The 27,505-nt window shown below is 56.8% G+C and overlaps 3 protein-coding genes and 1 long non-coding RNA gene across 8 annotated transcripts; 3 read left to right on the top strand and 1 right to left on the bottom strand.

Moving 5' to 3' along the window:
- The first annotated feature begins 1,280 nt into the window (after positions 1 to 1,280).
- DNAAF3 (dynein axonemal assembly factor 3) lies at positions 1,281 to 8,316 on the top strand. 2 transcript variants are annotated; one of them, XM_047711127.1, is made up of 14 exons: positions 1,281 to 1,615; positions 1,881 to 2,023; positions 2,390 to 2,483; positions 3,789 to 3,946; positions 4,224 to 4,406; positions 4,567 to 4,692; positions 4,797 to 4,919; positions 5,077 to 5,206; positions 5,817 to 5,931; positions 6,092 to 6,166; positions 6,251 to 7,020; positions 7,670 to 7,871; positions 8,071 to 8,083; positions 8,230 to 8,316. In XM_047711127.1, exons 1-11 carry the CDS (start codon positions 1,471 to 1,473, stop codon positions 6,588 to 6,590), a joined length of 1,632 nt encoding a protein of 543 aa, XP_047567083.1. In that variant the 5' UTR covers positions 1,281 to 1,470; the 3' UTR covers positions 6,591 to 7,020; positions 7,670 to 7,871; positions 8,071 to 8,083; positions 8,230 to 8,316. The 2 variants fall into 2 exon arrangements, with proteins under 2 accessions (XP_047567083.1, XP_047567084.1); XM_047711128.1 differs by lacking the exons at positions 7,670 to 7,871; positions 8,071 to 8,083; positions 8,230 to 8,316 and having other exon boundaries at positions 5,077 to 5,313; positions 6,251 to 6,389.
- LOC125089170 (uncharacterized) lies at positions 4,726 to 6,352 on the bottom strand. Its single transcript, XR_007123871.1, has 3 exons — positions 6,255 to 6,352; positions 5,574 to 5,723; positions 4,726 to 4,889 (listed from the first exon to the last, which is right to left on the bottom strand). It is a non-coding gene; the product is annotated as an uncharacterized LOC125089170 (long non-coding RNA).
- On the top strand, positions 7,698 to 10,923 carry TNNI3 (troponin I3, cardiac type). Its single transcript, XM_047711139.1, has 8 exons — positions 7,698 to 7,821; positions 8,071 to 8,083; positions 8,230 to 8,316; positions 8,740 to 8,781; positions 9,019 to 9,150; positions 9,536 to 9,625; positions 10,108 to 10,284; positions 10,776 to 10,923. Exons 1-8 carry the CDS (start codon positions 7,811 to 7,813, stop codon positions 10,857 to 10,859), a joined length of 636 nt encoding a protein of 211 aa, XP_047567095.1. The 5' UTR covers positions 7,698 to 7,810; the 3' UTR covers positions 10,860 to 10,923.
- Positions 10,924 to 12,086: 1,163 nt separating this feature from the next.
- Positions 12,087 to 23,583, top strand: TNNT1 (troponin T1, slow skeletal type). 4 transcript variants are annotated; one of them, XM_047711134.1, is made up of 14 exons: positions 12,087 to 12,196; positions 13,761 to 13,800; positions 13,910 to 13,923; positions 14,113 to 14,142; positions 14,373 to 14,405; positions 15,115 to 15,133; positions 16,997 to 17,057; positions 17,336 to 17,452; positions 17,657 to 17,734; positions 19,819 to 19,932; positions 20,353 to 20,462; positions 22,644 to 22,734; positions 22,849 to 22,889; positions 23,450 to 23,583. In XM_047711134.1, the coding sequence occupies exons 2-14, from the start codon at positions 13,769 to 13,771 to the stop codon at positions 23,493 to 23,495; spliced, it is 786 nt and encodes a 261-aa protein (XP_047567090.1). In that variant the 5' UTR covers positions 12,087 to 12,196; positions 13,761 to 13,768; the 3' UTR covers positions 23,496 to 23,583. The 4 variants fall into 4 exon arrangements, with proteins under 4 accessions (XP_047567090.1, XP_047567089.1, XP_047567092.1 ...); XM_047711133.1 differs by having other exon boundaries at positions 12,094 to 12,196; positions 15,112 to 15,133; XM_047711136.1 differs by lacking the exon at positions 14,373 to 14,405 and having other exon boundaries at positions 12,094 to 12,196.
- Positions 23,584 to 27,505: the final 3,922 nt, after the last annotated feature.

Raw genomic sequence — 27,505 nt, 5'->3', positions numbered from 1 at the left:
TGACACCAAAAGCCACATTCTCCAGGATCCTGCCATCTGGTCTGAATATGAAGTGATGGGAGTCACAGGGTGTAGATTGCAGTGGCCATTCTTCTGGGAAGGCAGGAGATCCCCCCTGCTGGACTTGGACATTTCCAGGGGCAGTGGCAGGAGGTGGGGGGTGAGGGCGGAAGAGCAGAAATTGGAGGAACAGAGGGGACAACGCAAAGAATTCAGACGCAGAGGCCAGAGAGAACTTGGTGTGCCTCTCATGAATGTGCCCTTACCCACTTTCTGGAGCCCTGCTGCGTAGTCTGCCCATTTCCGTGGTGTAAATACTCACAATGTGGCTGATTTCAAGCCACCAATGTGATCACTGAATATGGAGTCAAGAGGAGATACCTATTAGTATGCTGTCATATAGTAATATAGTATTTCCCAGGGTCAGGATGAAGGTCCCCAAATTTAAGGCCAAGCTGATGACAAACTAAACCACCAGTCATCAAGATAAATAGTATTTTAATACAATAAGAATCAAAATTAACACACACACACACACAGATCCATGACGCATAAAATATAAAAATTTTAAAGATGGCGTCTGACCCTGCACTTGGACCACTCTGGTTCACCATAATCCTGGCCCTGATTCTCATAAAATTTTATTTAGAAAAATAGACAGTCAGTGGTAATAGTGTGCCAGTTTGACTTTTTAAACTATTGCGTTAAAATATTATTTTCTTCATTTGGGTACAACAATTGATGTAAAAAACCTTAAGACCATCAACAACAGGAAAGTATAGTAAAATAAGAAGTGATGAGTTTTGAGTGTATATTACTTTATTTTAATGTAATGCATTTCATTTAAATTTAATTTTAGTAATTAGTAAAACAATTTAATTTTTAGTAATGACTGTGCGTAACAACCAGGTCGCGAAATTACTGACACTTGAACAACCAGGGGCCAGTGTTAGCTAGCCCCAGCCCTTTGCTGCCTTTCCCGCCTTGGTGGTAGAACCACGGTATGAGGTGGGAAGGGGACCCAGAGGTCTAGGCGACGTCACTTTAATTTGAATTAATCAAGATTCTGTTCCTTTCTAGGTCGATTTGAGTCGACCCAGACTTCCCCATCCCAGAAAAGTGGATCGTCCAAGGCCCCGCCCCCAACCCCCAGCTCCGCCCCTTCGTCTCCTTCGCCGTCGTCATGACAACCGCGTCCACACGCCCTCCACTCCCGCGAGCGCTCCCATTGGCCAAAAGTTCGTAGCAGGCCGGTCCTCCTCGTTCCTATTGGTCAGTCTATCGCGCCTGTGCCAACCCGCGTACTCCCATTGGTTGACTGGTCGAAAAGGAAGGAGCTCTGGGCAGTTGTGTGTAGCGGGTGTAGAACAGCGGTGCAGCACGGAGCAGGGAGGGAGGGGGCGTCCCGGAGTCTTTGGAAAGACAGAGGTGAGGGAGTGTCCCAGGGAGGAGAGGGGCTGTGAGAGGGGCATGGATGGGCGACGCAGAAACGGTGGTTTGGGACTCCCAGGACGTCTGTTCTGCAGGGCGATGACCACACCGGCAGGCTCGGGCGCAGGCTTCGGCTCCGTGTCCTGGTGGGGCCTGTCCCCGGCGCTGGACCTGCAGGCTGAGAGTGAGTCCCCACCCAGGACCGCATCTGACCCACCCTGGCAGGCGGCGCGCTAACGTTCTCCGAGGCTCCAACGGTGGAGCCGCCCCTCACTGGGCTGCCCAAGTGGCCTCTGCGGACTACGATTCCCAGAATGCTTAGAGGCACAGCTCCCTTAGGAACCTAGGCCAGGAGTGCGAGTCTTGCTGGGAGTTGTAGTCCATCGTTCTGGGGAGGCTGCAGGGGGCGCTCTCCAGGCCACAGACCGCAGCCTGTGCCATCTTGCCAGGTCCTCCTGTGGACTCGGACTTGCCGGGCGATGCAGAGCCCAGGACCCCCGAGCTAGATGTACTGCTGCTGGGATCCGTGGATGGGCGGCACCTGCTTCGGACCCTGGCCCGGGCGGCGCTCTGGCCTCGCAGGAGGTTACATGTGAGCTGGGATAATGGGGTCGTTGGAGGGAGGAGGATGAAGATGAGATCCCAGATACCTGAGTCCTTGAAGGAGAAGGGAACTGGAGGCCTGGACTGCTAGGTCCAAGGGAGGTAGAAGCTGGGGACTCAAATTCCTGGGTTGTGGGCTTTTGGGTTCAAGTGGGACAAAGAGCCTAAAGACTGGGTGTCCTGAGTAGTGGTGGGGAGGAGGGTTCTGAGGGTCCATACTCCCCTGTTTGAAGGAAGGAGGCCAGTGTACAGAATGCCTGGACCCTGTGGAGGGAGGAGGCTGAGGTCTTCCATTCTTGGGTCTCCTGGGAGCCAGGGACACCGATCTCAGAATCATTTTGCTCTGTCTTTCCAGTTCTATGTGCTAGAGAATAATCTGGAAGCTGTGGCTCGACACATACTGATCTTCAGCCTAGCTTTGGAGGAACCTGAGAAGATGGGGTTGCAAGGTGAGTTGCAAAGCGTGGGATATTCTGGCCGCCAGCCTCTTCCCCGTGCCCACAGGGGTTCTGGCATTTCGATGGTCTGGTTAAACGTCCTGGTCATTGTTCCCACCTGTGCAAAAATATACTACCTCCTAGAGACGCTGAGAGAATTCCAGGAAAAAATCCACATAAATTCTCAGCCCCGTGCAGGACACAGGGTAACCATTCCAAATTTCCTGACACAGCAGAGGGCCAAAGGAGATCAAAGAACTTCTTAAGAGGTAGCGAGTCTCCAAGATATGGGGAAGGTTCGGAGGAGCTCAGTCCTTCGCAGAGCCTCCCCACGGGCCTCAGTGTCCTCAGTTAGAGGCACAAATCCCAGAGGGTCTGCCTTGAGGATACAGCCCTGGAAGGAAGAGGAGGATCTGGGCAGGGAGGCAGGGATGATGACTTCTCAGTGACAATGACTTTGGCTTAGCACCTTGAGGAGAGTCTGGACTGAGACAGTCTGTTCAAATTCTGGCTCTGCTTGCTGAGTGACCTGGGGCTAGTATCTGCCGCTTTCTGGGCCTACATTGTTTCTACATTGATAAAATGGAGATCCTAAAAGTTCTTTTCCCATAGAGTGCTTGTGAGGATTCAATTGGAAAAAAAAAACAAAAAACACGCAGCTCCTGGTTTATGCTATAGACTCAGTACCTCTTAGTGCTGATTATTGTTATCACGATTATGGGTGGTAGTTTTTCCTTAATATCCCAGAGCACTCAGGATACACCGCACACACTTCACAGTGCACCTTGTAAAAGCCTCTGAAGGAACTAGATCTGTCTAACTAAGGTTATATGGTTCTCTGTCTTTAAATAACTTTAAGATTCTCAAACCACTAAATGAAACAATTTACATATTGATAGAGATTCGTTGATACAGATGTATATGTTCACACAACTCAAGGTATATAGTTCTCTTGTAAGATTCCTGATTAAAATGGAACAATTTAACACTGTACTATTTTAGCACGCATAAATCTCCATTTCCACCCCGATCTATATATAACTTTTTCTTTTTTAAGGCAAGGAAAATTTGAACATGAAATTCAGGTTTGGGCTCATCTGCAGGGTGGGGAAGACTAGAAGGACGCCTAGATTAGGTTTAAGTTATTCTTTATGTTTGAGGGGTGGATGAGGAGTTGGCCAGTGTCCCTTATGCTCACATGACTATGACATCGTAAGATTACTATAAAGAGGGTATGCGTCACCCACACGGGTCCAGTTTCTGGCTTCCCTCCGCTGCTTCCCCCACTAATCCGTCCCTCTCTCCCCTCCCCCCCAGAGAGGAGCGAGACCTTCCTGGAGGTGTGGGGGAACGCGCTGCTGCGCCCCCAGGTGGCCGCCTTCGTGCGTGCCCAGGCCAAGCACCTGGTGCACCTGGTCCCAGAGCCCGACCGCCTGGCGGAGCAGCTGCCCTGGCTCAGCCTGGGCGCCCTCAAGGTGCCGTCACTGCCCAGGATCCGGATGGCCACGCGGAGACTGGAAATGGGCAGCCCCAAAGGGTTTTCCTTGATGGAGTTCGAGCGCTAGCTCCCCAGCTCCCAGTGTGGGGGGTGACTTGGGGGTGGTTTCTACTCGCTGAACTGCAGTTTCTTCATCTGAGAAATGGGAGAACAGTTCCCATGCCCGGGCACAGGAGGGAGGGTAGAGCGGGAGAAACGGCTCTCCCTGCAGCCCCCTCTCCCTCGCTCTCTCCCCACGCATGCCGGCGGTGCAGTTCCGCGAGCGCGACGCCCTGGAGGCTGTGTTCCGATTCTGGGCCGGCGGGGAGAAGGGGCCCGAGGCCTTCCCCATGAGCCGCCTCTGGGACTCCAGGCTGCGCCACTACCTGGGCTCCCGTTACGACGCCCGGCGCGGTGTCTGCGACTGGGACTTGCACATGAAGCTGCACGACCGCGGGGTGAGGGGCCTGGGAAGGGGGCTGGAGGCCCCATTTCTGGATGTGCAGGAGGTGGGGCTGAGAGGCTGTGAGCCCGGACTCCTGAGTCCGAGGGAGGAGGGGCCGGGGGCCCATATACCAGATTTGCTTCGACCTCTTGTTTGTTCGTCCTCCTACCCAGGCCCAAGTCATCCACACTCGCGAATTCCGGCGTTGGAGGGACACTGGTGTGGCCTTTGAGCTCAGAGACTCCAGCGCCTACCACATGCCAAACCGGACCCTTGCGTCAGGTCGCCTCCTGAGTCATGTGCGTGTCCACTCCCTACCCTGGCCAGTCCTTCTTTTCGGGGACACAGGAACTGGGGTCTCCAACATTGACCTCACTTGCCTCTTCTCTCCCTGCTTCCCCAGCACGGAGAGCGTGTCGCAGCGCGCGGGTATTGGGGGGACATCGCCACGGGGCCATTCGTGGCCTTTGGCATCGAAGCAGATGATGACAGCCTCCTGCGGACCAGCAATGGACAGCCAGTCAAGGTGTGTGACCGGAGGTGCTGGGGCTGGGGGACGTTCCGCTGTTCTGTACTTTCTCAACCCGGTCCGGAAATCCAAGCTAGCGCTGGGCATTCGGGGGAGGGGTGGGGTACTCTAGGCCTTGCCGGGTCACCCGGGGCTGCGCCTCTTCTCTCCCCAGACCGCCGGTGAGATCACGCAGCACAACGTGACAGAGCTGTTCCGAGAGGTGGCCGCCTGGGGGCGCCCGAGAACCGCCCAGGGAAACCCTGAGCAGGTGCACCAGGACGGGGATGGAAGCCCAGAGCGCGGTAAGCGTCCGAGTCAGCTCACCCCCCTGAAATGGGAGTGGGGTGGTAAAGGGGGCACATCATCCTCCGGGCAAGAGTGGGACCCGGACCCCCATCCCGGGCTTCAGGTATTTCATGTCCGAGCGCGTACCAATATGGTTTCCGGTGTCTGAACAAGTGATTTCCTGTTCCTGATACTGTCTTTTTCTTTCTCTGTATTTCTCTCTTTCCTAAATCCTGACACCATGTTATCATTCTGAATTCCAACATTAGTATTCTAATCCTACCTGCAGAAGTCTAAAAGACAGAGCATTCTAGCAAGGTGCTGGGTCCCAGCTCACCTTTGGAGCCCCATTCTGGTCATGCCTCCTTGTAACCATCCCCCAACCTGGCTCTTCCTCGGTGTCTGGATGCCCTGTATGGCCACGGGCCACCCACTCTTTGCCTCTCTTGAGTCTCAGCAGCCTACTCTGTAAAATGGGTCTGCTTGCTGGGCTGCTTGCCGGGCTGCCCTTCCCAGGATTTTCCAGGAATCCATCTACGAGAAAGGATGAGAAAGGGCTTCAGGACAGGCAAGGAGTATTTTCTCCAAGCTTCGTGGGTCGGCCTAACTCTGCCAGTTCTCCCCCAGCTGCTCCTGCTCCGGAATTCTTCACTGTGCGCTTCCTGCCTCTCGGCTCTGCCCAGACCCTTCACCACAAAAGCTGCTACAAGGAACGGTTCCAGCTGCTCTATGTGGCCTGTGGGTAAGAGAGAGGTTCCCAGACTTTGCTCCCCCAGCTCCTCCTCCTCACACCCAGGAATCCTGGCCCCCAGCCCCTCCTTAATCAGTGTCAGATCCCCCAGCCCCACTCCTCCCTCAGGACCTGGAAGTCTCAGCCTCGGCCCTCCCTTCCCTCTGCGCAGGATGGTGCATCTTCTTAGCCCAGATCTGGGGGCCACCGTGGCCCCTGGAGGACGCCTGGTGGTGGAATTAGCGCGGTGAGCCAGCGGAGGGCTGGGCAGGGAGCGTCCAGGCTGAGGGCTGGAAGCCAGGACCCCTAACGGCCCCCTTCCTGGTTTCAGATACCTGGTGGACCTGCGGCGGGAGCAGCTGCAGGGGTTTGCCAGCCGGGTCGGGGAGCTCGCTCGGGCGGCTGGGTTCACCCCACTGCCGCAGGCCAGGCCCTCGGAGACCTTCGCGCGCTTCCACAAGGCCCCAGACTCCGCTTGTGGCACTGACTCCGCTGTGGACTCCATGACTCCGCCCCCTGACGTCCCAACCCCGCCCCTTGAGGACCTGAGCCAGGCTCTGGAAGGCGGGACCCCACCCCCTGAGCCCCTCAAGCGGCCCCCAGAGTCTCCGGCTCTACCCACAGAGTCAGACCCCACAACCAGAGAGTCTGAGCCCTGTCCCCATCTCTGACTTGTAAAGTCAGGTCCTGGAATTTGAGCCCGCCTCTAGAACACTCAGTTCTGTTCTCAGCAGTCTCTATCAGCTCCAGAGGTGTTGCTGGCATTTCAAATTACCGTCCTGGGATTCTGTGTTCTGTTCCTACATTTCTAGATTGTTCTTTTAGAGTTACACGTTCTACTCTTGAGACACGCCTACAGAGATGGGCCCTGAGTCTCAGGCCCTCTGTGTGGTCTCCTTGTCCCCCGAGGTCCTGTTTTAACTGGGGATGGGGGAATTGCTCTCCAGGGCTGTTCAACACCCCCAGGGGCCCAGTAAAGAGAGTGGGGTCCTCTTCTTCATGTGCCCATGGTGCCTTTCCGGTCTTCAGTCTTGTCTCCAGGACTGGGAAACGGGATGAGCTAGACTGGTCAGGAGAGACCCAGTTCCTACTGAACCAGAGGTGGATTTCTCCTTACTGCTGTGGCCTGAGAGTCTGGGCCATACCTGGATCCTCAAATAAATCAACAAATTTTATTGAGTGGCTAACAAGTTTCGGATACAGAAACTGACCATAGCTCTTAGGAATATTGCAGTCCAATGTGGGGATGATGCTCAGACTCCTGGGTCTGAGGGAGGAGGAGCTGGGGGTCTGGACTCCTGGGTCTGAGGGAGGAGGGACTAGGGGCCTGGACTCCTGGGTCTGAGGAGGAGGGACTGGGGTCTGAACTCCTGGGTCTGAGGGAGGAGGGGGCTGGGGTCTGAACTCCTGAGTCTGAGGGAAGAGGGGCTGAGGGCCTGGACTCCTGGATCTGAGGGAAGAGGGGCTGGGGGTCTGGACTCCTGGGTCGAGAGGAGGGAGGGGGGGATTGGGGGCCTGGACTCCTGGGTCTGAGGGAGGAGAGGCTGGGGATCTGCACTCCTGGGTCTGAGGGAGGAGAGGCTGGGGGTCTGCACTGCTGGGTCTGAGCCCCCAGGCCACCAAGGTGGAAGGGTGATCCAGCTGGACAGCAGCCCACCCCACCTCTCACGCGCCCGGTTATCTCACATCCTGGGCAGGGGGAGGAGGTGGCAGCAGTATATTTAGTCTCAGTCCACGCCCCTTATCTCAGTGTCCTCAGTGAAGCTTGAGCAGCCCAGACGAGCGCAAAGTTCCGGGGGCCTTCAAGGTCATCCCGGGCGTGCCCTCACTGACCCTCCAAGCGCCCCTTGCCCCGTCTGTGCCTCCTGCAACCCCTGGCCCGAGTCTCAGCATGGCGGACGAGTGAGTGCAGCTTGGTAACTGGGACTCCCCGAGGCCCGAGGCGGTGGGGGGTGAGACTGCAAGGCTGGACACAGGGCCTGAGAAGGAAGGTGGGGACAGCATCCCTGGTGTCTGCAGGAGGGAAGAGTTTGGGAATCAGGGCTCCTAGGATCTTAGGACGGAGGAGCTGGTAGGCCTTCCTCTGGGGTCTCTTAGACTGGAGGGGACACAGGCCCACCATTAATCCCTTCTCCCGGTCTCTCCCTCCAGGAGCAGCGATGCGGTGAGAGCGGGCACTGGCGAGGGGCGACCGGCAGGGGAGGGCGCAGCAGGGTGGGGCCTGGGGCGGGAGGCTGCAACCCCAGGAGACGGCGGGGAGGGGGGAAGCGGGGGCCCGGCGGTGACGCGGCCGCGTTCCCCCAACCCCAGGCGGGGTGCCCGCCCCCAGCTCCGGCCCCAATCCGACGCCGGTCTTCTGCCAACTACCGCGCGTACGCCACGGAGCCGCACGCCAAGGTGAGGAGGGGGTTGTGCGGGTCGGGGTTCCCAGTCTGCAGAGGTGGTGGCACCTAGGCATGACCGCGGGACCGGAGCCTTAGACGGGGCGGGGCTTTGCCCGTGGGCGGTGCCTAGGAGCTCGCCGCTCTTTAAGGGCGGGGTTTTGCAGAGGGAGGGCTCGGATTGGTGAGACCTGCCTATGGGCGGAGTCCCGTTGTCCGTGGGAACTGCGATGCTTAGGGAATAGGGGGCAGTGCCTAACAGATCAGGGGCCAGGATTGGTGGGTGGGGCGAGGGGCGTGGCTTCCCGTAGAATTGGCCAGAGTTGGAGGCAGGCCCAAAGCCGGGCCAGGTGTGAGGGAGTGGCCGTGAGGCCCTCGGCCCACCGTCCGTCTTCCGTTCCCCGCCCTCACTGTTCCTGGCTCCATTCCACTCCCGCAGAAAAAGTCCAAGATCTCCGCCTCGAGGAAGCTGCAGCTGAAGGTGCCGGTGGGCCTGGAGCGGGTGCCTAGGTGTCCTCAGGGTGCTTGAGGGTTGGGGGTGTAGGGTCGGAGCCTTGGAACGATGAACCCTACCTTGAAGGGGGGGTGGCCCTGCGGGACAGCTGACCGGTCCTGCGCCTAGAGAGAGGGCTGTCCTGGCCAGGGCGGCTTCCCCGGTGCGGCGCGGCCCTCATCCGCTGTCCCGGGTGGGCTGCGGTCCTTGGCCTTCCCTCCGCAGACCCTGATGCTGCAGATTGCGAAGCAAGAGCTGGAGCGGGAGGCGGAGGAGCGGCGTGGAGAGAAGGGGCGCGCTCTGAGCACACGGTGCCAGCCCCTGGAATTGGCCGGGCTGAGCTTTGGGGAGCTGCAGGTACCGGCTCTCATCAGGGACCCCTGCCCAGCTGGGGATCCGAGGTTCCTAACGTCTGCTTTCGCATCCTTGGGGCTCATGGGTCTAGTCACTATACTCCACTTCTGCTGGGGACCTTGGGGTCCAGCCTCCCAATCCTTACCCTCAGGAGTTTAGAAATGTGGCCTGTGGCTGCCTAGGGTCTCAAAATCCGGAGGTTGATTTCTCCAGCTCCAATTCTGTCAGATTCTCAGGACTCCTGGCTCCTAGCACCCTTTCTTCGAGCTGCCCCAGAGTCCGCTTCAAACTGTGCCTCCAAGACCAGATCTCCAGACCCCAAACCCCTCCTCCTCTGGACTCAGGAGTCGGGGCCCCCCCACCACATATACCACAATTCCTTGACCAGGACTTGTGCCGACAACTCCACGCCCGCGTGGACAAAGTGGATGAAGAGAGATACGACGTGGAGGCAAAAGTCACAAAGAACATTGCAGAGGTGGGGGTCCCGGTCAGTCTTGGTCTCTTCAGGGCAGGGTCTCGTGTCATCCCCCTTGCAGCTGCCTTTGCAGACACCAGGAGACCCAGGACAGCTCTGTGGGCCTGGAAGGGACGGGGCAGAAGACTGAGTAGAGTGGCTAGGAAGGCTGGTCCAGGTGGAAGGGACAGAACGCGGAAGCCAGGAGATGGGAGACCGTGGAGCCCAACCATCAGGGGTTGATGCGTGAGCTCAGGTGTGGGTTGGGAATCGTGGGACGCCTGCAGCTGGACGGGGATGTGTCAGTGCCTTGCCGAGAGGAAACGGGGCGGATCGGGGAGGACTTACAGTTACTGATGAGGCCCGTGGATTTTTCCCCGAAGGCAGTGGGAGCTGAGCCTCCTTAGGCTTGGAGAGAGAGGAGGGAAATGTAGAGTGGACGCATGGGGCTGGGGGAGGTGGATGGGGGGGTGGTTTCCACCTCCCCTTATCGCTGCCCCCAGATCGCAGATCTGACCCAGAAGATCTTTGACCTTCGGGGCAAATTTAAGCGGCCCACCCTGCGGAGGGTGAGGATCTCCGCGGATGCCATGATGCAGGCCCTGCTGGGCACCAGGGCTAAGGAGACCTTAGACCTGCGGGCTCACCTCAAGCAGGTGAAGAAGGAGGACACAGAGAAGGTGAGTGTGGCTCGGGCCAGGAAAGGGGCTGCTCGGGGGAGAGGGTGTGGGGGACAACAGTCCTAGGGCCTCAGCTCAGGGCAGGTGGCACTTGGAGTTATGGGGAGAAGAATCTGGTAGAGGGTCCTCTGGCACCCCTCTAGGAGGGGCTAGAAGGGCGAGAGGAAGACAGAAGCTGGAAGAGGAAAGCCAGGAATTGTGTTAGGGAGGAAGGAAGTAGCAAGGAGTCGGGAAGTCCATGAGAGAGAAAAGTAGTGCACGGGGAAGGCCAGAAGGGGAAGATGAGCCCGGAGTCCTGCAGTGTGTGAGGAGGACGGGGTGTTCGTGGGGGCAAATTTGATGGGATTGCCTGGGGGACGAGACATGTTCAGAACCAGATCCCCAGGCAGACATCTGAAACCCCGTGGCCCAGCAGGCTGGAGGGTGGTCGGAGGATATTTGAGAGACTGTCGACCAGGGGGAGACCCTAACCCTTGACCACATTCCCCCAGGAGAACCGGGAGGTGGGAGACTGGCGGAAGAACATCGACGCGCTGAGCGGCATGGAGGGCCGCAAGAAAAAATTCGAAGGCTGAGACCGCCTGCCCCCTGCGCTAGCCCTGGAGGCATCCCGGAGTAATAAAGTTGCTCTCTAGGCTAGGAGCGGCTGCCTGTCTGCTGCCTGGGGGGTGAGGTGTGAGGAGGACGAGAAGACGGAGGGGAGGGCCCCCCAGAGCCAAACCACACCGCAGGAGCGGAGCTGGGCTGCAGAACGGGGAATTCTCGGGGTGCCCAGAGAGGCCGGACCAAGGCTCAAAGAGAGACACCCAGAGACACAGACAGAGCCAGAGACCCATGGAGTGGGGGGAAAGACAGAGATTCCTAGAAAGATGTGCAAAGAAAGGGACGCTGGAGAGGCACATGTGCATCGCAGGGCACAGAGACCACGGAGACAGACATGGGGACCCAAAGAGAAAGAATGGCAGAGATGTGGAGGAGGACGCCCCAGAAAGATCTAGAAAGATAGAGACACAGATCCAGAGCCAAGGAGACAGGGAAATGGGGTCACAGATAGAGACCTATAGACGGATACTGAGAGAGAGGCAGATTCACAGAGACCCCTGTGGAAATGCAGAGACAGAAATGTGCGGGGAGACCCGGAGAGTGAAAGACACAGAGGCGGAGAGATGCAGACAGAGCCTGAAAGCAACCCAGAGAGAACCCCCAGAAATAGACACAGAGTTGGCCGACTGTGAGAGAGAGACACGGAGAGGCAGGAGGGGTGGCCGGCTCCCCTAGAGTTCAAGGTCATGGCGTGGCAGGGAAACCGTGGGGTGAGGAATACGGAGAAACAGATCAGTGTCAGATGGAGGTGGGGGAGTGTGAGGTCGAGCGGGGCCTGACACCACACCCTCTCCCCTCCCCCGGTGCACACCTGCTTCCCCACTTTAGCGCCTGTTGTCACCAGGGTGGAATCCTGGTGACAGACAAAGGGGTGGGGGCAGGGAGGGGGGAGACAGAGAGACACAGAAACCAGAACCAGAGCCACATAAGAGAAAGCAGCCCCTGTACCCCTTTTGTCAACAAGTATTCTCCAAGGACCTATTGTGTGCTGAGCCCAGGGACCTCAAAGCATAGAGCACAGCCTGCTGTAGGAGGTTGGAGGTCACCTGACCCAGCCTGGGTTCAAGGCAGTGCTGATGGGGTGGAGGGGTCCCCAAGCAGCCAGGAGGTCTGGGATTCTGAATGTGAAGCCAGACTGGGGGCAGGGCAGCCCCTGAGCTGGGACTCGAGGTTGGAGAAAGGAATTCTCTGGCCCTCCCTCTCCCCTGGGGGGGCGGGGCCGAGCCTCCCCTATAAACCCCAGGGGTGCTTCAGCTCCGTCAGCAAGGCTCTGTCCCGCAGCTCCTGGACTCTGCAGACCCAGCCTTAGGTAACGGTCCTGGGGTCCCCAGGGACTTTGTCCTTGGGGGAGAGGACAGGAGGGGTGGGAGACATGAGGGGTGTGATGAGCTATGGGGATGGAGGGGCACAAGATGGAGGCTTGGGAATTCTGGGGAAGCTCGGGCTTTTAGGGGACTGAAGAGAGATTATTAGGATTTCAGAGTTCCAGAGTCTGGGGTTTCAAGATTGGGGTGTCCCAGAATGGGACACCCTCAGACCTAGCAGGTCTGAGATCTGATTCTGAGGGAATCTCAGAAAATGGGAGTATCTGGGCTTGGATGGTCTGGGGTTCAGGACAGGGAGTCTCAGACTCTGGGGGTTTGAGAAATGAGGTCTCTGGGTCAGAGGCCTTATGACTGGAGCTGTCAAAATTCGGGGCATTGTGAATACATCTTGGAGCTTGAGCATTCGGGTTTTGGGGTCTCAGGATATTGAGGCTTCAGAAAGTGTTGAGACCTAGGGCATCAAGAGCTGAGGATATCTGAGCCCAGAGTCTGGAGTCTCAAGAATTGGGGTCTCAGACTCTGGAGACATGGGGACTTGCTTGTCCCCAGAAACCAGGGGGATCACCAGTTGGGGTGTCAGGATCTGTGAATCTCAGGATTTGGGGTGCTCTTAAACCTGGGTACTGTGGGTCCCAGGGGATCTCAAAGATGGGGTGCTGTCTATGTAGGGCTCAGGATGAGGTCTGTGGACAACCCTCCTCCCCAGTCTGTGGGTGCTGTGGCAAGGAGGGGACAGGTGGGAAGATAACGGGGGGGGGGCGGGGTGCGAGAGGGAGTCGGTGTGACTAATTCTCCCAGGGGCCTCCCCCCTTGAATCCCTTCTTAGGAAATGTCCTCTGTTTCACCATGTACGACATCCCCCCTGAAATAGCCTTTGGGGGGTGGGGCAGCTATTGTCTTCAGGCCACGGTCCCTTCCCAAATACCTTCTCCTAATCCCCACTCAGATCAAGTTCCCATGGACATGTCATAAGACAAAAGAGGACAGCTGTGGTGGTGGAGGGGCTAAGCAGCAGCTTTTGGGCAGTGCCCCCCCCCACCTCCCAGAGCCCTTTCCCTGTCAGGGCCCCCAGCCCCTCCTCCCTCAGCCCGGGGAGTCCAGACTCCCAGTCCCTCCTCCCTCAGACCCGGGAGTCCAGACCCCTGGTCCCCTCCTCCCTCAGACCCGGGAGTCCAGACCCCCAGCCCCCTCCTCCCTCAGACCCAGGAGTCCAGGCCCCCAGCCCCCTCCTCCCTCAGACCCGGGAGTCCAGACCCCCAGCCCCTCCTCCCTCAGACCCAGGAGTCCAGGCCCCCAGCACCTCCTCCCTCAGACCCAGGAGTCCAGACCCCCAGCTCATCCTCCCTCAGACCCAGGAGTCCAGGCCCCCCCCCCCCCCCCCCCCCCCCCGCGCACCTCCTCCCTCAGACCCGGGAGTCCACACCCCCAGCCCCTCCTCCCTCAGACCAGGAGCCCAGGCCCCAGCCCCTCCTACCTCAGACCCGGGGGTCCAGCCCCCGCTCCTCCTCCACTGCGACTCCACCTCACTCGCGTGTTCTCTGTCCTCAGGTCACAGGATGTCGGACACCGAGGAGCAGGAATATGAGGAGTGAGTGGCACAGGCGGGAGGGCTGGGGGCGTGGAGACGTGGGACACTCTCCCACCTCCAACATGTGTAACCCGGCCTCTCGCCCTTTCTTCCCCACCCCTGCCCTCAGGGAGCAGCCCGAAGGTGAGTGGGGAGTGGGCGGGCTTCGGTGGCCTGGGGACACGCACGCGGGGGGGCGAGAGGACACCGGGGTCGCCCGCTGCCCCTCGCGCCCACCCTCCAGCGTGGCGGCGCCCCTCGCGTGCCCTCTCCGCACGGCCCGCGGCCCCACGGGGCTCCTGACCCGCCTTCTCTGCCCCGCCCCCTTTCCAGAAGAGGAGGCTGCGGAGGAGGAGGAGGAAGGTGAGGCCTGGCCCCCGCAGGTCTGCAGCCCGAGCAGCCCCGCGGGGCCGGGTGGGGTGAGGGGGGCGCTGGTCGGGGCGGGGCCGGCGGGCACTGGGCTCGCGACCGTCCCGGCTTCAGGTCCTTTAACAGCCTCTCCCCTCTCTTTCCTCTCTGCCCCCTACACCCCTGCGTGGCCGCTCCCCCTCGCTCCCCCATCCTCGCTTCTCCCCCTGCCTCCTCCTCCCCAGCCGCCGAGGAGCCGGAGCCAGTGGTAGAGCGAGGTGACCGCGGCTGCTTCGCTTCCCGAGACGGATTTCCTCGGGCCCTGACCCCTGCGAGGACCCCCTGCGCCCCCGTAACCCGCCCAGGCCCGGTCCTTTAAGCCCCGGAGAGCTCGCGCGCCCTCTGGTGTCCACGAAGGGAAATAGCCTCGCTGAGGCTTTAACCCTTTCCCTTCCTTCTTAAAGGGACCGACACCCAAGCCTTCTCCCCCAGACTGGAGGAATACTTGTGGAAGGGTTGGATGTTTGCGGACAGGCACCCCCGACCCTGTCATGTTCCCCCCCCCATATACATTCAAAGGTTGGGGCCCGAGATGCAGAAGGGGCTCTCCCTGAGAGTCTGGGTTCCTGTGTCCCCAGAGGGGTTGGGGCTGGCGACCCTCTGCAGGGCTAGGTGTAAATGGAGAAGTGCAGGAGCTCTGGGTATGTAGAAGGAGGAAGGCCTGGGGGGTTTGGACTCCTGGGATCCCAGAGAAGTGGGAGGGGGATCCCCACACCAGTTCTGAATGTATATCTGAAGCGTGTGACCCTCTTCCCTCTTTACGACCACCCTGATTTCCCTTCTCCCCTCTTCTCCCCCCACTCATGCGGCTTCCCCAGACCTGCTCCTGGGGGCTGTTGCTTGGAGGAGGGGCTCCCTCCTCTGGGTGTGTCAGCCCTACCCCCATGAACTCTTGCTAATCATGTCTTTGTATCTCCCCACTAGAAGAAGAGCGCCCCAAACCAAGGTGAGATACTGCAGGGCTGGGGGAGTCCCAATCCCATCCTCCTAAATATGTCCCCCACTCCCAGAGACAGGGCATGAGAAAGGCAGAAAAGGAGAGTGGGGCACTTGGAACAGGAAAGGACAGTGATTCCTTCTCTCCATGAATGGTCCGGAGAACGTTCCATGGCGTCTGGCAAGTCAGATCCCATCTGCTCTGTTGGTGAAACAGACCGGGATCCAGTGATGGTAGCACACATGCGGGCCCTATGTTTGCCCTCGGCAGTCATGGAAGGCTTCCCAGGGGAGGAGATTCCTGAATCACTAGCTGAAGAAGGTGGGAGGGTTATTGTAGAAGAGAAAGCTGAGGGGTACACGCCTGGGGCCGTGGCTGGATCTAGGCCACTTTTTGGGGGAAACAGATACAGACACAGGTCATTCTGATGATGAAGTTCCTAAACTAGGCAGATCTGTGGAGGCTCTGAGAGCTCGTGGGGGCAGAGGGTCCTGGAGGAAGAGAAACTGGGGCCAAAGCTTGGAGAAGCAGGGAGGCAGCAAGCTGAGCATGAGGAAGGAACCTAGAAGCAGACTTCTGTGGGCTGCCATGGGCAGTGGTGCCAGTTCCACTGTGGCCAGAGCGTAGAGTGTAAGAAGGGATGGGGTCGTGTGGGGTTTTGAGCAAAGAGGACTTTGGGTCAGATCTGAGAGAGAGAGCAAGGGGGATCAGGGAAAGCTTGTTAGAGGAGGGAAGGCCTCAGGGGATGCAGTATACCAGAGGAAGGGCATTGCAGGCAGAGGGAACAGGATATGCAAAGGTCCAGGGGTGCAAAGGCACATGCCATAGCCGGGGAACCATGAAATGTGTGTGTCTGTGAGGGAGGAGAGAAGTTGCTGGAGGAGTTGACTGTGGTCAGATGGAGAAGGGCTGTGAATGCTGGGTTGCTTGGGCTTTGTCTTAACAGTGAGCTCTGAGCTAAAGTCAGGAAGGGAGGTGAGCTGAAGGTGGACAGCCAGAGGCTGGGAGGCCAGGAGGAGGCTGGCTCATGAAGGTTCACAGGAGAGGGGCTGAGGCCTGAGCTGGGCAGGGGGCATGGGGTGGAAAGGGGAAACAGACTGGGGAGATGACTAGGCAAAGAGGCCAGGACTTGTCGTTGGGGCAAGGGGAGGGAGGAGGTGGGCATCACCTGCCTGGGGTTCCTGCTGAGAACCGGAGGGGCAGTGCAGCACCCCCCTCTGCCTCCATCTTGGGGAGGTTGATGAGCTCAGTGGAGGCATGGTGCATGAGAATGCGGAGATGTTCAGGAGACGCTGGTTAACCTGAGTCTGGGATCTCAGAGAGAGCCTGGGCTGGAGACAGAGAGAGAGATTCCTGTGAATAAATAAAAGGGTGAAACCCTTTAAAGGGCTCTCTGGGGACGAGGAGACAGAAGTGGGACAGCCAGCGGAGTAGGAAGCAAATCATCTGAAGGTGCTGTCTTAAAAAACACAGAGGCACCCAATACGAATTATGAATTTAATGCAAGCCACGCATGTAAATATATGTATTTTTACAAGTCTCACTTTAAAAAGTGAAACAGAACAGGAAAACAGGTAAAAGCAATCTTCGTTGAATTTTTTATTCAACCCATTAAATCGGAAATTTAATCATTTCAACAGGTAGACGATAGGAGACATTATTAGTGAAATATATTCCATTCTTCTGTTTGAACCAAGTGTTCGAAATCCAGTGTGTTTCTCAGACAGCCCAGGGAATGTCGATTCAGACCAGCCACCTGTCAGGTGCCCCAAACCACGCCGGGCCGTGGCTGCCACACTGGACAGGACAGCCAGTGGGGAGCTCCGTCAGGGAGCTCAGGCTGCTCAGTCTTTCCCCCTTCCCACCCGCCAGGCCTGTGGTCCCGCCACTGATCCCCCCGAAGATCCCAGAAGGGGAACGGGTGGACTTCGATGTAAGTAAGGGACCTCCAGTCCCCAGGTGCCTTTGTGCAAATTAGGAAGTGGTGCCCCTGGCTTCTCCCTCCTTTCCGAGCCTCCTAAATGGACCCAAGGGGCCCCCCTAGTGCCCCTGCTGGGAACATCGCCAACAGCAGCCCCTGGTCCCCTAAACGGCCCAAGTCGGTCTTTGCAGGGAGGGCCCCGTCTCGATGCGCCTCAGAGGGCGCACAGGTGGGTGCCCGGTCCCCCGCACTGCCTAGAAGTGACCCCCCCCCCCCCCCGCGTCCTGCAGGACATCCACCGGAAGCGCATGGAGAAAGATCTGCTGGAGCTGCAGACGCTCATCGACGTGCATTTTGAACAGCGGAAGAAAGAGGAAGAGGAGCTCATTGCGCTGAAAGAGCGCATTGTGAGTGGAGGGAGGCGGGGTTCCGCAGCATCCTCCCGACCCGGTGCCAGTGCCGTGCAGTCCTGCGTCTGGGAGTGCTTCCCGTCCAGTGCAGACCCTAGGCTGTCCAAGTCGGTGGCCACACTCAAACTAGCTCATCTCTGCTCTTGACCTCCTTGGGGACGGGGCGACCCTGCACCCCCTCATTCCTCTCCCTTCCCCCAGGAGCGGCGCCGGGCTGAGAGAGCTGAACAACAGCGCTTCCGAACCGAGAAGGAGCGTGAGCGTCAGGCCAAGCTGGCGGTGGGTGCCTCCCCTGTCCTTCGAGACCAAATGCTACTTCTTAAGCCGAATGCTCTATTTCCTGTTCACGATCTTTTCTGCAGTCCTGAGGAAGGCAGGACTTGCATTGTGTTATTCAAGTATCTTTCTGTTGGAAGGGACAGAAACCCCAACCCAAATTGAATTCAGCAGAAAGAGAATTTTATCGGCTTATATAACTAAAAAACAGTAGAGTGTGACTGGCTTCAGGTATGGCTGGATCAAGGAACTCAAATAAGATCACAAAGACCCAGCTTTTCTCTTCCTATCCCTGGTCCCATCTTTCTGTGGACTCTGGGGGTGATGAGGTCATCATGGGTTTGCTGGGATGCATGGGATGTTCCTGGTCTGAGCCCTGAAAATCCTGTATCCCATCAGTCCCAGGTGAACCAGATGGTTGGTCACCCAATTGGACACCCCATTCTCAGGGGAGTGACCACCAGCAAATCTGGCTTTCATTCCTCTTTTATCTGTCTTCTCCTTGATTCTGGGATAAGTTCAGATTGGTCACCTGTCCATTGTGGAGCAAATTGCTGGCTAGTTGTAGGAGGTTGGTGAAAATGCTCCTTTTGGCGTGGGCTTTGGAAACATGATCTGCCACTTGAATCACTTTAAAAGATTAGGAGTAGGGTGACATGGTAGGCATCCTACTGGTCTCCCAAAGATGTTCTTGTCCTAATTCCCAAAGTCTGTGCATATGGTACCCTGCATGGCGGAAGAGACTTTGCAGGTGGGATTAAGTTAAGGTGGGAGATAATTCTGGATTATCCAGATGGGCCTTGCGTTATCACAATGGTCCTTGGAAGAGGGAGGCTGTAGAGTCAGAGTCAGGGATGTTTGAAGATGCTGCTCTGCTAGCTTAGAAGACGGAGGAAGGGGCCAGGACCCAAAGGATGCAGGTGAGAAGTACGGGGCAAGAGAGTGACTTTTCCCCTAGACCCTCCACACTGTTCACTCCTTGATTACAGCCCAGAAGACCCATTTCAGACTTCTGACCTGCAGAGCTGTAAGGCAATAAACTTGTGCTTTTTTTTTTTTAAATTTAAGATTTTATTTATTTATTTGACAGACAGAGATCACAAGTAGGCAGAGAAGCAGGCAGAGAGAGAGAGGAGGAAGCAGGCTCCCTGCTGAGCAGAGAGCCCGATGCGGGGCTCGATCCCAGGACCCTGGGATCACGACCTGAGCCGAAGAAAGAGGCTTTAACCCACTGAGCCACCCAGGAGCCCCACGTGTGCTATTTTTTTAAAAAGATTTTTATTTATTTATTTGACAGAGAGCACAAGCAGAGGGAGAAGCAGGCAGAGGGGGAAGCAGACTCCCCACTAAGCAGAGAGCGGGACCTAGGGCTTGATCCCAGGACCCTGGGATCGGGACCTGAGCTGAAGGCAGATGCTCAACCGACTGAGCACCCCCCAGGCATCCCAAACTCATGCTGTTTTAAGCTATTAAATTTGCACGTTACAGCAGCGATAGGAAAGAAATTCAGACGGAGTGTGCTGGACGTGCCAGAAGCCGTCGTGCCCGCCTCACCAGCGCTTTCAGTGGGGGGGGGGGGGAGCTGGTCTGGACAAGCCACTCTTTCTGGAACATGGGGCTGCCTTCATTTGACATTCTAGAGCCCTATACTCAGGCTCAAGGCCATGGCCCCTTTAGTGTACTGAGTCCCCCATCCCCATCCCCAGTCACCCTCTTGTATCCTCTGAGACATCATTCTTGTCTCGTGAGAATAAAGGAGACAAAGGCCCAGAGAGGGGACTATCTGCACTGAGGGCACACAGCAAGCTCGGCACAGGCCATTCAGAATGGAGGAATACAGAAAGAAGCAGGAATATCCCTTCCCCACTGTAAAAGTTTTGCTTGGGGGATATTAAGGCCAGAGAGGAGAAGGGACTTGCGGGTGGTCACAGTCAGGCCTGGAAGGGCCCGGGGCAGTATGTCTGCATTTAGCCTGTTCTGGCATTGACTTTGTCTCGTGCATTGGGTCGATGGATCCCTGTGTCACTCAGACTCCTTCCCCACAGGGGCTGGGCCAGCCTTCGGGGTTAACTTCTTTCTTCCCTCAGGAGGAGAAGATGCGGAAGGAGGAGGAAGAGGCCAAGAAGCGGGCGGAGGACGACGCCAAAAAGAAGAAGGTTCTGTCCAACATGGGAGCCCATTTTGGGGGTTACTTGGTCAAGGTGAGTTCAGCCTGCTGGGACCTAAGGTCTGTGTTCCCAGGGAGGAGGCAACTGAGGGCCTAGACTCCTGGTTCCTGACGGAGGTGGGGGTTGGGAGCCCCAACTCCTGGGTCTGAGGGAGGAGGGGACTGGGAACCTGGACTCCCAGGTCTGAGAGAGTAGGGGCTGGGGGTCTGGACTCCTGGGTCTGAGGGAGGAGGGGCTGGGGGTCTGGACTCCTGGGTCTGGGAGGAGGGGCTGGGGGTCTGGACTCCCAGGTCTGAGGGAGTAGGGGTCTGGGGGTCTGGAATCCTGGGTCTGAGGGAGGAGGGGCTGGGAGGAGGGGTCTGGACTCCTGTGTGTAGTGACATGGTGGTGAGGAGCCCAGCCCTGGGTTCTGATCTATCCCACAGTTCAGCGTGTCCCCTTCCCTACCCTCAGGCAGAACAGAAGCGCGGTAAGCGCCAGACAGGACGGGAGATGAAACTGCGCATCCTTTCTGAGCGTAAAAAGCCTCTGAACATTGACCACATGGGAGAAGAGCAGCTCCGGTAGGTGGGATGGGGGGCTCAGGGTGGGAGGGGGCTGGTTGGAAGACGGCGAGATAAGGGGACCCCTACAAAGCTCTGGGAGGGTGGATCCCAGGTCTGAGCCCTGGTGCTGTGTGACTTTGGCAGGTGCGTCTCCCTCTCTGGGTGGATGCCCTGTTTTCTTCCCTGGGAGATGTCACTGATATAGGACCTACTTTTGTGGGTATCGTGAGCTGTAGAGTCTGGGAGGTGATATGGCGGGAAGCCAGACAAGATGGCTCACTAAAAGTTAAGAGATTATGTTGACCTATTGATGTGCCCTGGAAACTCAGAAAGGCCCCACCTTTACATGAATTAAAGTCATACATGCTGGTGAGAAATTTCCAGCCAAGTCTCTGCCCTGTGGGACTCTATCTACCCCTTTACCTCCCATTCACAGAACAGCCCACGTCTCGTGATAAGCCACCAGAGGGAAGGCTGCAGAGGGCTGTTCCTTCTGGGCCCTCAGCGGTAGCTTGATGTTCTCTGGTCTGGGCATGACTTACGAAGTCCAAAACCCCCACCTCCCCAGAAGCAGCACAGTGAGGGGGGCCGGAGCTCAGTGCCCACTCTGCCTCTTAGCCACTATGGGTCATAGGCACATTATGTAATTTCTCTGAGCCTCACTTTCCTCACTGGTAAAACAAGGCCAGGATAACGAAAGTCTACCTCATGCACCTGTGGAAGGTCAGTGAGGTGATGACGATTGATGATGATGGTGACGGTGATGATGATGATGGTGATGGTGGTGGTGATGGTGACGGTGATGATGATGATGGTGATGGTGGTGGTGATGGTGATGATGGTGATAATGATGATGGTGATGGTGGTGATGATAGTGATGGTGATGATGATGGTGGTGATGGTGGTGGTGATGATGATGATGATGGTGATGGTGGTGATGATGGTGACGGTGATGATGATGGTGGTGGTGATGGTGACGGTGATGATGGTGATGGTGGTGGTGATGGTGACGGTGATGATGGTGATGGTGGTGGTGATGGTGATGATGATGGTGATGGTGGTGATGATGGTGACGGTGATGATGATGGTGGTGGTGATGGTGACGGTGATGATGGTGATGGTGGTGGTGATGGTGACGGTGATGATGGTGATGGTGGTGATGATGATGACGGTGATGATGGTGGTGGTGATGGTGACGGTGATGATGATGATAGTGATGGTGGTGATGTTGGTGACGGTGATGGTGGTGATGGTGATGGTGGTGATGATGGTGACAGTGATGGTGATGGTGGTGATGGTGGTGATGGTGATGGTGGTGATGATGGTGACAGTGATGGTGGTGATGGTGATGGTGGTGATGGTGATGGTGGTGATGATGGTGACAGTGATGGTGATGGTGGTGATGGTGGTGATGGTGATGGTGGTGATGATGGTGACAGTGATGATGATGGTGGTGATGGTGATGGTGGTGATGGCAGTGGCTGCCACACTCATGCCCTCACAGTCAACCTTGTGATGCAAATACCATGATTATCCTCCTGTTAAAGATGAGGGACCTGAGGCACAGAGAGGTTAAGTAGCCTCTCCAGGGTGGCACAGCTGCAAGTGGACGAGCTGGGGTTTGAACCCCGGGAGGCCTGGGGCAGCAGCCCGTCCTTACCGCTGGTGTTACAGTGCCAGATGTCCACAAGCCAGCTCTCCAGGGGCAAAAAGTCCTGACGGTAGCATTTGCCCATTTCCGTGATGTAACTGCTCCCACCATGCAGATTTTAAACTATCAGTGTGAGGGGTCTGAGCGCCGGAAAAGATATGCAGGGTCAGGGTTGGCTCTCAAGGCGTTTGCATGGCTCCAGGACCTGCTTGGGAGAGGGAAGCAGGATCCTAGGGGAGGTTACTTGGTGAAGGTCACAAGTCAGAGAATGGCAAAGCTGGGATTTGAAGCTGGGCTTCCTGACTCCAAAGCCTGGGTCCTTAGCCATGACATCGTTCTCCCTTGGGGAAACAGGAATTTTGGATGTGGAGGCAGCGGGCAGGGACTTAAGAACCCTTTCCTTCCACTCACCTAGAATGTTTTGGCCTTGGATATTAACAAAATGGCAGTAGTGATGCCCACTGAGTCTCGCTGGGTGGCCTTGGGTGGTTCTGTCAGGGTCGGGGGTGCGGGCCGGCCCCTCCCTGACAGCCCTTCTGGCCCACCAGGGAGAAGGCCCAGGAACTGTCGGACTGGATCCACCAGCTGGAATCTGAGAAGTTTGACTTGATGGAGAAGCTGAAGCAGCAGAAGTACGAGGTGAGACCCATCTCCCAGGGAGGAAGGCGGCGCAGCATGGGGCTGGACGGAGGGCAGGGGCCGGTGGGTGCGTCCCCGCGCGGTCCTCCCAGCATATTCCTCTTTCCTGCACAGATCAACGTTCTGTATAACCGCATCAGCCATGCCCAGAAGTTGTAAGTGTGCCTCCCCAGACTGGGGTGTGTCTTTCCTTCCCTGGGGCCCCCCTGCTCTGTGCACCTGGTCCCTCGGCCCTCAGCCCCCTGCAGCGCTGAGGACAGCCCCTGCCCCAAGTGTCAAAGGCTGAGACACCATGCCCCGTAGCTTCTGTTTCTTGCTCTTCCTCCCCCGCTCCCCTCTCCCGCTCGCTGTTCATCTCTCCCGTCTCCCACTTTCTGTCTCTTTCACCCCAGCCTTGGCCCCTCTTCAGTGCTGCCCACTCCCATTTCCCATCCCTCCCTTCCCCCCAGCCCCTCCTCCTCAATATCCCTCAGCACCCGCAGGAACATCCTGAGTTCACCCCACAATGTCAGCTCCCGCAGGTGTGTGGGAGCCCCCGCACACCATCAGCCACCCCGTCCCTGTCACTGAACAGAGAGTGCATTTGCCCTGCCCCTTCCTCTGGGAGGCAGGGAGAGCGGGAATTGGGGGGCAGACTTCTGAGTTGAGGGCAGGACCCCTCTCAGAGGTTGAGGGAGCCCCTCCTTCCTGACGTTCTCTCCCTCTTCTCCTACAGCCGGAAGGGTGCCGGGAAGGGCCGCGTTGGAGGCCGCTGGAAGTGAGGGCCTGGGGCCATGTGCCCAGCGAGGCTCGGAGCCGCCGTTGGAGCGTGGGTCCCATCTGTGGTTGAAATAAATGCGCGCCCCGCAGCGCAGACACCTGCCCAGTTCTCTGGCTGTCATTCCCACCAGGCTCCGCGGTCACTCTGACCTCGAGCCTGGAGAACCCGCACAGTCCCCGCGGTGGTAGGTGACCTTGAACCCTGCACTGCAGAGAATGCCAGAGGGTACGTACGGCCCCTTTGGAAGCCAGTCTGGCAGTTCCTCAGAAAGCTAAGCGCCTGGTAACTCCCCTCCCAGGTGTTTGCCCGCCGCGAGGGAAAACATGTGTCTGGCCACATGTGCACTGGGCACCGACATGGGCAGTGGCGTTTCTCACAGTCCAGAGGTGGAAACGGCCCCAACATCCGCCAGCTGGGGGGTGGGTAGCAGGTGATAACCACGCGGGGGGAAAGGGGTGAGGTCTTGACACATGCCGCCGTGTCCATGACTCTCAAAACAATCATGGTGCTCGGTGAAAGGAGCCAGAATCAGAGGGCCACAGCCTGTGTGATTTCCCGCACGTGAATTGTCCTGAGGGGCAAAGCCATGGAGGCAGGAAGGAGACTGGCAGCTCCCAGGGGCTGGGGAGGGCACACGGGGGGCTGAAAATGCTTGAAACTGGTGGTGATGGTGACACACACAACCTTGGGAATATACAAGGCCACTCAACACTGTTGTTTTTTTTAAAGGTATTATTTATTTGAGAAAGAGAGCATGGAGGGGGCGAGGGTCAGAGGGAGAAGCAGGCTTCCCCCTGAGTAGGGAGCCGGATGCAGGGCTTGATCCCAGGACCTGGGATCATGGCCAGAGCCGAAGGCAAATGCCTAACCGACTGAGCCACCCAGGTGCTCCCCCGTACACTTTTTTTTTTATTGTATTTTTTTTAAAAATATTTTATTTATTTGGCAGACAGAGATCACAAGTAGGCAGAGAGGCAGGCAGAGGAAGAAGGGGAAGCAGGCTCCCTGCTGAGCAGAGCCCCTGACATGGGGCTCGATCCCAGGACCCTGAGATCATGACCTGAGCTGAAGGCAGTAGCTCAACCCACTGAGCCACCCAGGAGCCCCAAATTGTATTTTTTAAGTGATCTCCACGCCCATCCTGGGGCTCGAACTCACAATCCTGAGATCAAGAGTCTCATGCTCTTCTGACAGAGCCCGCCAGGTGCTCCGTGAACTGTACACTTTAAAGAGGCTTTATTTATTTTTTTTCTTTTTCAGTGTAAATTATATATGAATTTTAAAATGCAAGACCAGCACACACCAAACACCATGTCAAGTTGTTCACGGGAGGAGGCAACACTTTTGGTGACAAAGCAATGCCCACCACTTGCCGCTCTGCCTTTGGGACCTTCAGGAGGCGAGGACCTACCTGAGCATGTAGGTCTGGCTCCTGGGCCCGGAATCACAACAATCCGCAGCTTAGAGAAGGTCGCCAAGCCCTCCCATGAAGTTGAGACAGAAGGTCTGTCTTGTGGAGCCGTCCTGGCCCGGCTCCTTCATCCTGAGGCTGGGGCATCTGTCCCTGACGTAAGGTGCAGTGCTGAAGCTTTGTGTCCCCATATGTCGAAGTCCTATCCCCAGTGTGACAGGGTGTGGTGGTGGGGTCTCTGAGAGGTACACGAGCTTAGATGAGGACCCAGGATGGGATTAGTGTCCCGAGCACTCTCTCCGCCAGCTGAGGACACAGCAGGGAGGGGACCTTCGCAAGCCGGGAGGAGGGCTGTCTCCCGAACCCGACCACACAGGTGCGCCTCACCTCAGGCCTCCAGGCTCCACAACTGTGAGAAGTGAACCATTGTGGCTGAAGCACATTTGTTCTCTCCTCTTGAGTTGACCAGGACACTAAGATTGCTCCCCCAGCTCTGGTTCCAGATAGTAGGAAGGGGCAAAGCAGAAGGAGGAGACAGGCTCCCACCTCTGCTTCCCCCGCACCCCTAGGCAGAAGTTCATTATGTTGCAACCTCTAGTTGTTTGTTCTAGTGGCTTTGAAGCCCAGCCTGAAATCAGCGGTAGAAGGGGAAAACGAATCATGCGGGATAAGCAGGTCTGTCCCTGGTCCATTAGTGGAAATACTGTTTCTCCGTCCACTGCATCTGGCCACACTCCATTTGGCTTGCAATCAGCAGACTCGGGGGACTCTTGGAAGCTGACCAGCTGACTGGCTGTATCTGTTGGCTTGGGCTGCAGAAGCAGCGGCCTCACATCTGACTGGGTTTTGAAAATAGTCTTATTTAGTGTATGAGTTCGTGGGTTGGTTGGCAGCTGGTGCTGGGCTCAGCGGGGTGGTTCTTCTGGGCGCGGCTCATCCGGCCAGGGCTTGCTGGTGCAGCCACGGTCTTCCGGCTGCTCAGTGGGGCTGGTTGGTTTAGGGCAGCCCTGTTTGGGATGGCTGGGACCTCTCTCCATGTGGTCGTATGCTTCTCTTTCTAAGGAGGGACATCTAGGGTTTTCTTTCATACATTTCAGCCTAATCTCACGCTCCCAGAATTGTGTTTATCTTCCTCCGTCATCCTGTGAACGGCTCTTCGTGTTTTGGTAGCTTGATTTTGGGGCTTGGACCCCTTTAAAGAGACTTCATGGAGGCCCCGCCCAGCAGTGTTCATTCCCATTGGCTAGACCACCCCTCATTGCAAAGACAACTAGGTCTCTGGCTCACTCTTAAGCTAGCTGGGGCTCTCCCACTTCAGATAAAACCAGGCTTCTATTTTTGAGGATGGAAACACTAGCCGTGGGCAGGCAATTAGTCTGAGACTCACGCCCAGGTCTTGGTGGTCAGACTGGATTCTTGGGGTCTGACCAGCCCTATCTTTCAGAATTGGGTGTGCCTCCCACTGGTTTGGGATCTTATAAATGCATACCCAACTTCTCCCTTCCTAACAAATCCACAATGGAGAAGGTGCAGGGAATTATGATCATACCAATTCAGATAATTTTTCCACAGGAAAAAGAGGATTGTGTAGGAACAGAAATCATATGTTAACTTACGTGGCTCTACACATTGGGATAAAATCCCTCTTCTGTAATTACTTTGGCTCCTGATGCTACAGGTAAGCAGAGGAGTTTGAGGGCCCAGGGGATATGTTAGTGTGTCGACAGTCACTAGAAGGTCAGCTATGGCATGTCTTTGACGGTACATATCTCTTAAATTTAAAAAACTTTCCTTTAACAGTTTTAAAAGATCAGAAATCAGAATTGACCTATACTGTGCCTGGCCCTGTTTTCACACTGGACAAGGAGCAGACCTGATACTACACACCCCAAGAACCACCGGCGTCCCTCACCCCCAGTCCTTTTATATCTATGGCCAGCGTTCTCCAGGCCTCATGGGATTTGTAGTTTATTTCTTCCTACAGGCCCAAGGACTTGAGTGGGTGGGCTCCTCCAACATCCCTTGGCAAAAAAGGCTGTTGCCCCTGTCCAGATTTTACAGCCTTCCTGGGTTATTTTTCCCACTCTCTGATCTGATCTCAAAGTGCCTGCATGTCTCCTAGCCAGAATTCAGGTTCAGGACACTTAAAGTGAGGATTATTTCGGGCTTTAAAATGCTACGCGGGGGCGCCTGGGTGGCTCACTGGGTTAAGCCTCTGTCTTCGGCTGGGGTCATGATCTTGGGATCCTGGAATCGAGTCCCGCATCGGGCTCTCTGCTCAGCGGGTAGCCTGCTTCCTCCTCTCTCTCTGCCTGCCTCTCTATTTGCGATCTTTGTCAAATAAATAAATACTTAAAAAAAATCATAATAAAACGCTACGCGGAACGCCTGAGGACTACAAATCCCAGCATGGCTTGCGAGGAAATAGAGCCTGGACTACATTTCCCAGCGTACCCACGTCCAAGAGAGCAAGCAGGAGAGGGGTCGACGCCTGAAGGCTCGAGGGGCGCTATCATTGTGGACCCCGCCCCTTCGGCACCTTTACCGATGTGATCCAAGGGTTACCATGAGGGACTCTGGACTTCTCTTGCCCTTGGGCC

The sequence above is a fragment of the Lutra lutra genome, chromosome 17 (genome assembly GCF_902655055.1).
Source record: "Lutra lutra chromosome 17, mLutLut1.2, whole genome shotgun sequence".
NCBI lineage: Eukaryota > Metazoa > Chordata > Mammalia > Carnivora > Mustelidae > Lutra > Lutra lutra.
This window is presented reverse-complemented; position numbering and strand designations above follow the sequence as displayed.